Source organism: Montipora capricornis, chromosome 13 (genome assembly GCF_036669925.1).
Source record: "Montipora capricornis isolate CH-2021 chromosome 13, ASM3666992v2, whole genome shotgun sequence".
NCBI classification, from domain to species: domain Eukaryota; kingdom Metazoa; phylum Cnidaria; class Anthozoa; order Scleractinia; family Acroporidae; genus Montipora; species Montipora capricornis.
This window is the reverse complement of record NC_090895.1, coordinates 27,388,506-27,401,005: the sequence shown is the minus strand read 5'-3', so window position 1 is coordinate 27,401,005 and position 12,500 is coordinate 27,388,506. Positions and strand designations below refer to the sequence as shown.

The 12,500-nt window shown below is 39.6% G+C and overlaps 2 protein-coding genes across 2 annotated transcripts in view; both read right to left on the bottom strand.

Annotated features, from left to right (window-relative positions):
- The window catches only part of LOC138029669 (cartilage matrix protein-like), a 9,499-nt gene extending 5,347 nt beyond the window's left edge, over positions 1–4,152 (bottom strand). The window contains exons 1-4 of the mRNA XM_068877382.1: positions 4,130–4,152; positions 4,015–4,048; positions 992–1,764; positions 135–491 (exon numbers count right to left, since the gene is read on the bottom strand). Of these exons, the coding sequence (XP_068733483.1) occupies positions 135–491; positions 992–1,736 (1,102 nt within the window). The 5' untranslated portion in view covers positions 1,737–1,764; positions 4,015–4,048; positions 4,130–4,152. The remainder of the gene's footprint in view (positions 1–134; positions 492–991; positions 1,765–4,014; positions 4,049–4,129) is intronic.
- A 6,773-nt stretch (positions 4,153–10,925) lies between these two features.
- The window catches only part of LOC138029671 (prenylated Rab acceptor protein 1-like), a 7,230-nt gene continuing 5,655 nt past the window's right edge, over positions 10,926–12,500 (bottom strand). Inside the window, exon 4 of the mRNA XM_068877384.1 lies at positions 10,926–11,456. Coding sequence (XP_068733485.1) covers positions 11,362–11,456 — 95 coding nt within the window. The 3' untranslated portion in view covers positions 10,926–11,361. The remainder of the gene's footprint in view (positions 11,457–12,500) is intronic.

The window sequence follows — 12,500 nt, the reverse complement described above, 5'->3', positions numbered from 1 at the left end:
ATACGAATTTTATCTTCCGGCTCGTGCTCAGAGTACCTCTCACTCGTTGAGATACTATCAGCACCCGAGGATAAAATCCGTATCCCAGCGCGGCCATGTAATATCATCTATATCATTATTAATTAAACATTTACCAAAAGAAGGATTATCAAATAGTTTCTTCGCCTCCGTGAGTGCAGACTGGTCGTTTGTGGAGCCGTCAGGATAAGGGATATTTTCTATCTTCTCTGCTGCTTCATCGCAAGGCAAAAATGGAAAACTCACTTGTGTGGCTGTGTCTGAGAATGTTATAGCAGCATATTTGGTGTCTACTAACTTCTGGTTCACCGATGTCATCAAGTGTCCAAGTGCTGTTTTGACATCATCAAAATCGCCGCTCTGAACCGAGGCGGAACCGTCTATGATGATGACAACATCTCTGGTGCCATGCAGATCAATTATGGGAATGAGGCTGGTCGCAGCGTCGTCATTAGAAGGAAAAATTTCAAACTCTGCAAAATCGACAAGCATTATAATTCCCTGATTTGAGGTTCAAAATATTAAAAAAGATCTAGAAGATGTCCTCAATGTATCAGTCTTAAAGTGCGAAAAAATTAAAGAAAAGGAGAAACAAAGAGAAAAGAGAAGACAAAGGTAACAGAAACAGACCGTCAGAGAATCCCTTTTCCATGTATGAACCTATGAATTGTCCAGACAATAGACCATTTCCGAGTTCATGGCTGCCTCCTCTTCAAAGCGAGTCTAAGTGCGATGTGATGGTAATTAGTTCTACTTTACATATGAATGAAAACTATTCTTCATAACAAAAACTTCGCACTTAGACTCGCTTTGAAGAGGAGGCAGACATGAACTAGGAAACGGCCTATTGGAATGGTTTCCTTTTTTAACCAACTCGTTGTACAGTTTATTTTGGCATGGAAACATAACGGAAATATCCATAATTGCATTTGGGACATGACTAATGGGTGAATCGGGGCATAAGCTCAGGTACCTGCTGTGTCTTGCTGAGGACTCCTTGGGAACACACCCGCAGCATTATTTGCACATAACCCGGTAGCAGCCCCGTTTGCCCACAGAAGAGCACCACCAAACAAACCATTGCCAATAACTGCACTGGGGTCGTGCACTTCTCCTTCATCTATAACTTGTGTGGCTGCAGTTGAAGCAGCCCCAGTCAAAACACCGACTACAGCCCCAGTGGCAGTAGAAGCGACTCCGTAAAGGGCAGCGGCTCCCGCAGTAGATGCAGTTGCTCCGAGGCTGATACCAGCCACGCCAAACCTTAAGCCGGCCTTAACAAAACCTCGTCCCAGCTTCTGAGCTCTCTGCTTATCACCAGAAACAGTGGCTGCTACGGTGCCCAGACTTCCACCAATCACACTGCTCTCTAAGTACATCTTCCATCTTGTTCGCGCAGCCGCAGTGTCTCCACTACTAATGATGTCTCCGAGAGATTCACCACTCACAGCGAGCTCGTGAAAGACTGGAAAGTCTCTCAACAGACCGCCGCCAAATATGGCTTTGCCAGTCGCTCGTTTAAAGCCTCTAAAATACTCTTTTGCCTTATCTTCATTTCCTTTAGATCTCTCTACAGCACCAGCCCATGCTGATCCAACGACACTTTCATGGTAATAATTATCCCATCTCTCTCGAGCTTTCTCAGGGTTTCCTGTCACGTGGTCACCAAGCGCTTGAAAACCGGTTCCCAATTCCTGGATAACTGGAAGGTTTCCCATATTCAGCAATGCCTCTTCTCTTTGTAATCTGATTTCATGGGAACAATTTGTCTTCATTAGTTGCTATACTGGAAATTCGAATATTGTATATTGTCTTTTCCCCGGATTCCCTGTTTGTTGGCTTTTTTTACATTTGATCTAATAGGTGGTTATTCGAAAGGATGGCAGTGTATAAGCTATTTTACGCCTCCTGAAAGCTCATCTATTGAGGGAGGCATATTCCTGCCAGTAAAATAATACTGAGTAGTAAAATAGTCGTAGGAGCAGTGAGCAGTAGCAGTAGCAGCAGTAGCAGCAGTAGCAGTAGTAGTAGCAGTAGCAGTAGCAGCGGTAGCGCTCGTAGTCGTAGTCGCAGTCGCAGTCGCAGTCGCAGTTGCAGCAGCAAATCAGTAGCAGTAGCAGTAGTAGCAGCAGTGGCAGTGGCAGTGGTAGTGGTAGTGGTAGTGGTAGTGGTAATGGTAATGGTAATGGTACTGGTAGTGGTAGTAGTAGTAGTGGTGGTAGTAGTAGTAGTAGTAGTAGTAGTAGTAGTAGTAGTAGTAGTAGTAGTAGTAGTAGTAGTAGTAGTAGTAGTAGTAGTAGTAGTAGTAGTAGTAGTAGTGGTGGTGGTGGTGGTGGTGGTGGTGGTGGTGGTGGTGGTAGTGGTGGTAGTAGTAGTAGTAGTAGTAGTAGTAGTAGTAGTAGTAGTAGTAGTAGTAGTAGTAGCAGCAGTGGACATTTTCATAAGACTAATTTTAAGGATTGAACCACTGCAAGAACCGTGTACGATCAAAACTTGCTCTACGTTGGATCAAAATAGATCTTGACCACACCAAAAAACTTTAAAAATAGAAAATATACTGCAAAGGTTGGTCAAGACAACGTGAATATAGGCGTTGTTACAATACTTCGGCTATCCAACACCAGCCTTCTTCAGGTTTAAACCTGAAGAAGGCTGGTGTTGGCCAGCCGAAATATTGTAACAACGCCTATATTCACGTTGTCTTGACCAACCTTTGCAGTATATTTTCTATTTTCATAAGGACCATCATAAGTTTGCTTATTTTGTTACTAAAGAATTGGCTTTGGAATCCGGAAACCATTGTATGGAATCCATGCAGAATCTACAGATTTCGATGGAATCCAGGATCCATTTTGGTGGAACCCATGAGTTTGGCATCCGGGATCTACGACTCGAAATCCGGGATCCGGGATCCACTATTCAGGATCCAGAATCCGAGGGCGACCTGGATTCCTTTACATAGGACAAAAGTCCTTATTTCAACCGCGTAGTTCTTGTGTTCAATTATTCAATTTCACGACCAATAAAAATGCCGAATTTGTTAAAAAAAAACTGTTCTTTACTTGAAGACAAAATATTGACAACAGGATGATTAACTCAAGTACTTATAAACGGATGTTTTTTACAATAACAATGTTATTGCATGATTCACTGAAGGACAGCTCAGTTTTTAGTCAAACTTAGTATACCACACAACTTAAGAACATTTTTAAGCTCAAATCGCAACTGAAAAATAAAAACATTCAGAGACATGCAGCCCCAAAATTAGAGGTTCGTTCAAGCAAGTAATTAGGAATAACAAAAACTGACCGAGGTCGAATTAAGCGTAGTAAAACGACTCAAAAAAAAGGGGAAAACCAAGGAAAATGAACGTAAATTCGGCATAGGAATTGATTTTATCAAACGAGTTGATAAAGGTCGAATAACCACCGTGAAAGATTTGGAAAGCTGACGTTTCGAGCGTTAGCCCTCCGTCGCTCGAAACGTCAGCTTTCCAAATCTTTCACGGTAGTTATTCGACCTTTATCAACTCGTTTGATAAAATCAGAGTTAATATAATAAAATCAATTTCTGTTTCAATCTCCCACCGACGCAGTACCACAGTTTCTTTAGAAACTAAAATTTTGTAAATTCGGCATAGCCGAGAATTCGAGATACTCGAGTTCGAAATAACAAAGTTTAGCTGTACTGGAGACATTCACTGTTGAATAAAACGCTGAAAAATCATTATAAGAAGTGCTTGAAAATACCTAGTTTTTAAGTTAAACTTATAATTACGCTTCTAGAATTGGAATATATGTTATAAAGTTGCTTTAGGTGGTAGTGGTTTACTGTTTTCAAAGTCTTTCGTCAAATTGTATGAGCAGCCTTCGAGGAGTTCTCAATTATCCGGGTTGCCAAAGCGGACAGTTTGTTCCCACCGGCTAAGATTTAAATATAACGAAAAATTGCTTTTACTTTTCAGAAAAAGATTAAACATAAATAACTGTTACTTACTTGAAAAGCTACTTGAAGATGTTTTTTATGGCCCCTGCAAGAAAACGAATATATACTTTAGACTTCCTGTATATGAAATTCGGTAAACATGGACCCTCTGTATGAATACTCTTACCTAACAGGTAACACCTGTAGAATGAATGGTAAACCAAGGCTGGCCTTTTTTATAAACCCAACAGAGGAAATAAATGTCACCCATTGCTGATAGGTACTTATTTCAGCATTGTTTGTTTGGTTCAATAGTAACATACTACAAAGGAAAAAATGATCTGAATGTTATTTTGTTAAATTAAGGCGTAAAATATAGTTGAATAGATTTCATGACGCTCAGGAAATAATCACTCCATGCAGGATATGATCGAAATTTTTTCAAAACAACTGAAAAAAGAGGAAGGAAGTTGGAATCCAGCCCAATAGGATGCCGACCCGGAAAAACGGGCTGCACCCTCATTTAACGATGCTCTCAGAGCATCGTTTACTTGAAGAGTTAGGAAGTTTAAACGCGATAGCGTTGTAAACCAAGTTGGCTTAACGCGAGATGAGTTTCTGCTTGTTTTTTTTTTTCTGTCTCTCTTTTCAATACTCCTAAAGCCAAATTTTACTGTCCAGTTTGAAGAGAGCATAACCCTCAAATAAGCTTAAAGTTAAAGTTCTTTCCAGTTGAGAATCGGGCTTCCGTTCGGGAGGTCGCCGGTCAAGTCGAAACCCGGCCGGACCAACACTGAGGAGAAAGCACTGCCTTAGTTTGACAACAGCAAATGGTTTGACTTTCAAGTCTCCTCGGATAATACTATAAACTGTAGATCCCTTCTTACAATCCTTCTTATTAACAACATGGAACGTTAAAGAAACCGCGAAGATCCCGGCGTTGTAGACTGGCCATGTAATGAGGACACTTTCAATTGGAGCTCTGCATGTTCCGTTGTGTCAGTTGTGTGATCCTTATCATAACTTAGGTTGAAATGGAATTTCGTACAACCAAGGTTGTGAAACTCACTAAAGTAAGGTAAAGAACAAGTTTCGTTTCAGCTGCTGCACGCATTTGCTATTTCCGATTTGTCTCTGATACTTCAGGTAATCTGCGATCTGCCTTGACAGGATAGCGGAACTTTTAAGATCAACATGCTGTTTAGAACTCTTATAAATTTCCACATTATCTCAGTGTACATGTGTTTCAGGTGGTGTTCATTACCAAAGACTAAGCGCAGCTAGGTGTTCACTGCCAAGACGGTCACTTTTTTCTATTGAGAATAGGCTAGATAGGCTAGAACGAAACTCCGCGAATTCCGTACACTACTTGTTGTTAATAAAATTAATAGTGTGCAAGTACTTTGACGACGAACAGAATTAATGAAAAAGGGATTTAAGACTGGGCCGACGTTCATCCTGCCTTCCCGAATGGTTTTTTAAATTTAATTTAATTTAACATAATTTATATAGCGCTAACTCCACTAATTGACCAAAGCGCTTTACAAGTCATAATAATTATTAAAAAATTAAAAAGATCGGCACTAGTAATAAAATATGAATAAACTAAAAACCTATTTACAGTCTTCTTTATAAAAATATCACAATAAATCCTATTCTAAATTATCAAAAAGTTAAACATTATATGCTTTTTTAAAAAGATCAGTCTTTAAATGTTTCTTGAATAAATTAATTGTCTCTAGACTTATAAGATCTAATGGCAGCTCGTTCCAGAGTTTAGGTGCAGCAACGGAAAAGGCCCTGTCTCCGTATGTTTTAAGTCTTGACTTCGGAACTGCTAGAAGTTTTTGATCGGTAGAGCGTAACGTACGTGAACATATACGATAACTAAGTAATTCCGTGATATATAATGGTGCCATACCATTTAGCGCCTTATAAACTAACAATAAAACTTTAAAAAGAATCCGAAAGTGAACAGGTAACCAATGCAGTTGAATCAATACAGGGGTGATATGATCAAATTTCTTGGTTAAAATAACGATACGAGCAGCCGTGTTTTGCACAAACTGCAAACTACTTATCATATGCTTAGGGAGGCCATATAATAAAGAGTTACAATAATCTAGTTTTGAACTAACAAACGCATGAACAAGAATTTCCGTAGTTTCCTCAGTGAGGTACTTCCTAATTTTAGAAATGTTCCTTAAGTGGTAGTATCCACCGTAGATTATTTATCGGTAGCGGCCTGCCGTCGTCAATTTACGCTGCCGTTCACCATTTTGTTTGCCAACGCGTTTATTGTCCTTGGTGGGGTAACCTTCAGTCAAAACTTTTTCGTTCTATGTTTGTGTTAATCAATCATTTCACGGGCCAATATTTTGCGGGACAGAAAATTTCCGCTTTGTCGGTTGACAGATCGATTAGCTTCAAGTACGCAGTTATTGTTAGCTGTGGATTGAAACCAAGTTTTGGCTAATATTGGCCGGCAATGCTTCAGGACAAATGTTAATCTTTAATTAAGCCGGGCGTCCAACACCTTCACCTAAACGAAGAATTTTCACTAACAATACAAACAACGCCGCAGCGAAGAGATGAGGTGCTTTCCGGACAGGCACTCAAGGGCTTAAGTGATGATGAAGAGCTAACTTTGTAACTTCATCTGCCAATGAGTTCCATTCTTCTCTGATCAGGACTATAAACCGTAGGCCCCCGTCTCACAACCTTTTCTGTTTATCAGCACTGTGGGACGATACAAGGGACCCACACATTATTCGTAAAGCAAGGAGTTCCCAGTCTGTCCCCCAAACCCCCGCCCCCACCCCCCCTTCCCCTCCCGCAAAAAAAAAAAGCGTGCGAAGCCACGTAGTGCAAAATTGGCCGTAAGTCGGGGGCTTTGCCGAGGTATGAGCATTTAAGTCGTAGATGTTGATCAACAGTAAGCTGTATTCAGTTCCAAGCTGTGCCTTGCGGAAAAAAACTGGAGGGTGATAGTTCTACTGTAGTTTCCATTCTTGAAAATGCTGCTATTTTTTTTTTTTTTTTCATTTTAAATTTCAATTATCCAGGGTAAATGACTGTCGATCCAGGATATCCGTTTTTGCCTCATTGAACAGCTACCTACTGTGATCCGGCATGCGTTCGTAACGGTTACGCATATTTTCACACATAAACAGAGGAACTGAAAACGCTTCAATTACCATAGGCGAGTCACAAAAACAGGAAGTTTTTTTTCGTCTAAAGGCCCAGTAATACGTGCAACATTTTTCGTGCAACTTGTCGCGCAACGATGTTGCGTTGCAAGTCAACGTTGAGATGGTTTGTTGCGCTTACTACCAACTTCTACTTTTTGTAACATAAAAATTTGTTGCTCAAAAAGGTTGTAATACGCACAACAAACCATCGCAACTTGCAACGCGACATTGTTGCGCGACAAGTTGCACAAAAAATGTTGCCCGTATTAATGGGCCTTAAATGTTTAAGGTAAACTATAGGTACGTTGCCAGAAGTTTCTTACGCTGTGGCTATGCAACCGTCAGCCACTCGAAGGTTTTGAAATTTCGAAATGACTGGCAGTCCGGTAAGTTTTCAGTATTGCAAAAAACCTCGAAATCGCTGGTTCATTGACGTCACGGGAAGTCCAAATATTACAAGACTAACGACGCAAGCGAACGAATGCTTACAATCTTTTAACTTGGTACTTGACAATCCTTGATTGTTAACTAAATATCTTCGTATAAGACGCAATAGAAAAGTGATCCTCGCAATTATCTGGAAAGTTTAAGGACGGTGCCTACTATTGTTGTAGCGCATATGTTCTGCGCATCTCGAGGTACTCGGGTTTCCTATGGGTGGTGCTTATTAATACAGGGATATTTTTGCGCGGTTCAAAACTATGCGGAGAAAGCAGAACTTAGCAAGTGCTCTTGGTATCCAAATAGGAAAATTGAGGTAACCACGCACGTTTCAGAAATAATTAAGCTTTAATTTGGAAAAGTACGCCATACATTGCTTTGTATTGCTAAGAACCGCGCACCGGTGGCTCAGTTGGTTGAGCACCGGGCTGCCATGCGGGAGGTCGTGAGTTCGACTCCGGCTGGAGATGTTTAAGATGTTTAAATAAGTGAGAAGAAAGTGCTGCCTTTGTAATTACATCTGCAAATGGTTAGACTCTCTAGTCTTCTCGGATAAGGACGATAAGCCGGAGGTCCCGTCTCACAACTCTTCAATGTTCATAATCCTGTGGAACGTAAAAGAATCCGCACACTTGTCGCAAAGAGTAGGGCATGTAGTTCCCGGGGTTGTGGTCTGTCTTCTGTGGTGCATCATGGTTGGGAGGGTAAATGCTCGGAGATATTAGCTACATCAAGCTATTCTAAAACCCGAGGGTAAATAAAGATATATGATATGATATGTATTTCAAAGCTCTGTTCAAACACTGTTGATTAAATATCTTCGAAAAATGCGTCGTTACCCCCAATTTTCTTTTCGTATTTCAATAACACTTGTTAAGATCTGCTTTTCCCGCATATTCAGTAAACCGCGCAAAAATACATGTGAATTAGCAGGCACCGTCCTTGAGCACTTATCTCTTGTAGGAACACGACTATTAAGGTTGCGTTAACCGGATTCGAACCCATGCCCCCTGCGTTGCCTGTGCAAAGTTCTACCAACTGAGCTATGAAGCCGCTCAATTTGTTGAGCTCGTGTGTTCCGGCAGTTATTATTAACTCTGGTTCCAGTGAACGACTCGACTCATACATACATTTATTGACTCTCTCAATCAGGCTTTTTAGACCAATTTACAAAGTATAAAAAGAGACTTATGTACAACAAAATCATACGATTAAATAAAAATGGATGCCTAAATTATGCAGCGATTTAGTGACTTGACAGCCCGCCGGCAATAGACCTTTTCGGCTTGCACATTTTGTTTTCCCAATACAGATCATGTGATAATACTCAGGAGGTTTGGTCTTTTGTTTCGCTCATTAAAATGAGGGCATGCAAGCATGCATGAATATGCCTGCATGCACTCTTTTTAATGAACAAAACAAAGGACCAAGCCTCCTGAGTATTATCACATGATCTGTATTGGGAAACAAAATGTACAAGCCGAAAAGGTCTATTTGCATGGACACTCGCTTTCGGTATCCAACTGTCGATAACTGCTTCTCTTCTCCTTTGAGATTGTGTTTGATGAATGTAGCTTTAAGCACGAAACGAGCTGGAATTAAGCAATTTTTTTCGCGGCGCCGCAATTTATCTATCTAAAAAGTAGATTTAGTTACAGCCGTGCAACCCCTAAGGAACACAGAGCCTACCATGTAACCTTAGAGAGTCAGAATCCCTTAAACAACTAAGGCAATTGCTGTATCGGAATTTTCAATTAGGTATTTAAGTAGTTTTAGCATATGTAGAAATTCATTTATTGTATGCTATATGATTTGTGTGATGTAGCTGAGGCAGTCAGGAAAAAACAAGACACTTAGCTGACTTGGCGTCCAACCACTGGAACAAACTTAAAAACAGCGGATGGAGTTTTCACGGATGATAGCTCAACAACATGAAGACACGTCCGGTCAGATTTCTTAATATTTATGCAAAATTAAGGAAGTTTGAATAGACGCAAACAAATTGAATAACAGACGGAAACGGAAAAAAGTTCAAAGGGATGATTGATCATTTTTTAAAGGTACTATAACGTTTTCACACAGTACCTTGACCTGTGGCGATTAGACCGAAACGTATCTTTAAAATTATATGTTCGTTCCACTGTTAGCCTAAAAAGAAACACGATTAGTCAGTCTTTCCTCAACATTACCTAGTGTCATCTTTTTTCCGGGTGGCCCCTGTGTTCTTGAAGGGTTTCAGCCCGACCTGTTATATATAAATTTTATACCATCTTTTGCATGTTTTTTCTTATCCAACATGAAATGACTTCTCCATCATTTTCAAGGGAAGCCGAGCAAATCGCAGATCGTTTTCAACTTAAATTAAAAGTCATCCGATCTGCAAAGCTGTATGACGCTTTACATGGGAACGGAGGGAACATTTGCCCGTAATCATGCCTTTAATCATGTCGGCTCGTCCAGTTAGACGAGTTATGGATACGTTGAGAAAAATCACTTAGAATCTTACGATTGCCAGAGACGGAAATTTCTCCGCCCTAAAATCTTTTTATTTATTTATTCATTCCAAGAAAGAAGTTTTGCTAAGTGACTTTACATCACATTTTTTAGCTTATTCTCAAAGGACTCTAAGGAATTACTTTCTACTACGTCACTGGGCAAAGTGTTTCAAGATCTGATTGTACAAGGGAAAAAAGAGTGGAAATATGTGTTCCTAGTACCCTTGTCCTGTCTACATTTCCAACTATGATACCCACAAGTTCCAATTCTGCTTCTGTTGTACAAGACCACGGGTCATGATTTTGTACAACAAGGGAAATCTCAATATTATCCCTATTAGTTCAAGACTGACCCACCCTAAATCCTTTAAACTTTTAGTGACAGCAGTAGACAGTTATTTGAACAAAATCGTGCTGCCTTTCTCTGAACATGTTTGAGTGTTGATCCCATGCTTGATGCATGGTCTCCCAGGGGTTTTGGGGAACAATGCAACATGGCTAATATTTGAAGTGGGGAACAAAGACAAAATTAATATTACCTCAGGGAACAAGGGAACATGAACCAATTCATAGGTTTCAAAAAGTTTGGAAGTGTTTTCGGGAACGTGGGAATACAAGCACGTTTTTAAAGGGAACAAGAACCACTCCACCCTCCCCACCCCCAAACCCCCCCCCCCCCCCAAATTTACCAAAAGTAGTGAAGTGGAGTGCATAGCATGGGGAGTCTGAATGTCTTCAATTACTTGAACATTTGTATTGACTGGAATTTGCATTAGCTGGAATTACAAGAGTTACATAAGAGACAAAATACATGTAAGGGAACATAATACAGTTAACTTCAATAATTCTGACGAGGTTGGATAGCATTATTTTATTGAACTTACAGCTGCATCTATGCTTTGAAAAACTATGCTGCTTATAACAATGTCAAGCAGCTCTCAATACATCCAGTACTTCCTCTCCCATAGTGGTGTGCATTTTTACTCCATTCTTTACAGAGGTAGTGTATGTGTATGTTGTGACCCCTTTAAGTACATTTTAAAATATTTGCATATTATATTCTATGGTGTTAAAATTAAACTGTTTGTGATAACCTAGACTCCTTCCCCTTGTTCATCAAAGTTATATTATGAATTACTATGGTTTCTTTAAAGGTATCCATGGCAACAAGTCTATACACACAATACTGTATCTCACGACAACAATCATTGCCACAGACTTCTGTCCAATGTCCCACTCATTTGAATTTTCTTTCCAAACTACTGCTTCAATAATCTAAGGGATCAGTAAATTTAGACTTCCTCCATGGTCAGTTGATCTGTGATCGCCTGTGTGTCAGATGTACTTAACAGAGATGCATGGAGGCCAATGACAACGAATGAGGCACCTGCAAAAGAGGCCAGAGAAGTGAAAATTGGGGAAGGGAAATATGGGGGTCACATTACATAGATGACGCAATTTCCATAGAATCAAATCAGTTGATAAAGGCAAGGAGAAATGACCCCCCACTCAAAGATTAGTGCAAGCCCTCTGTCAGAGCTGTATGTAATCATCTGACAAAGCAGTAAGGAAAGTCGGTAGATTCACTCTAAGGAAATGCTAAGGCTCCAAATGTACCGGTAAGCTTTCTTATCTAAAGCTCCTCATTTTTATTATCACCTTAATCTTTTCTAGTTACAGTTGCACTTGTAGTTGTAACTGTTATTTTTCTTCATTTCAAATTGTAGTTGTACTGGTAATGGATTGAAACTGTTGCTTTTAAACATAATTTTCTTTTTGTGTCAGTTAAAATACATGTATCTATAAGTGTATTCTGTAGATTTAGGTATAGCGCTGATAAAGGGCACATAATTGGGGACCTATTTGCCCTTCCTCAAGAATGTCCTAACTTGTTTTCATCATATACTTGTAAGTTTTTCTTACGAGGTACCTTAAAAAGAAAATAAATTACGATTATCAATGCACTTCATTTACCCAAATCTTTAAGTTTCATTCACCTACGAAATGCAGCAAGACACTTTCTTTTGAAACCATTCCTCTGAACTTTAACATGCAGGGAACTTTGTAAAAAAAAGCAGGATTCACCATTTTGATTTTAGTCTGTTGTGTAGGTGATACATGTACTTGGGATGCTTTCTTTTAACGCACCTAGATCTGTTTTTAAGGACGGTGCCTACTAATTCGCAGGTATTTTAGCGCAGTTTAATGAATATGCAGGAAAAGCAGATCATAACAAGTGTTACTGAAATACAAAAAGAAAATTAGGAGTAACCACGCATTTTTTGAAGATAATTAATGAACAATATTTGTAAAAAGCTTTAAAATACAAAGCAATGTATGGCATTCTTTTCCAAATTGAAGCTTAATTATATCTAAAAAATGCATGGTTACCCCCAATTTTCTTTTTGGATACCAAGAGCACTTGCTAAGT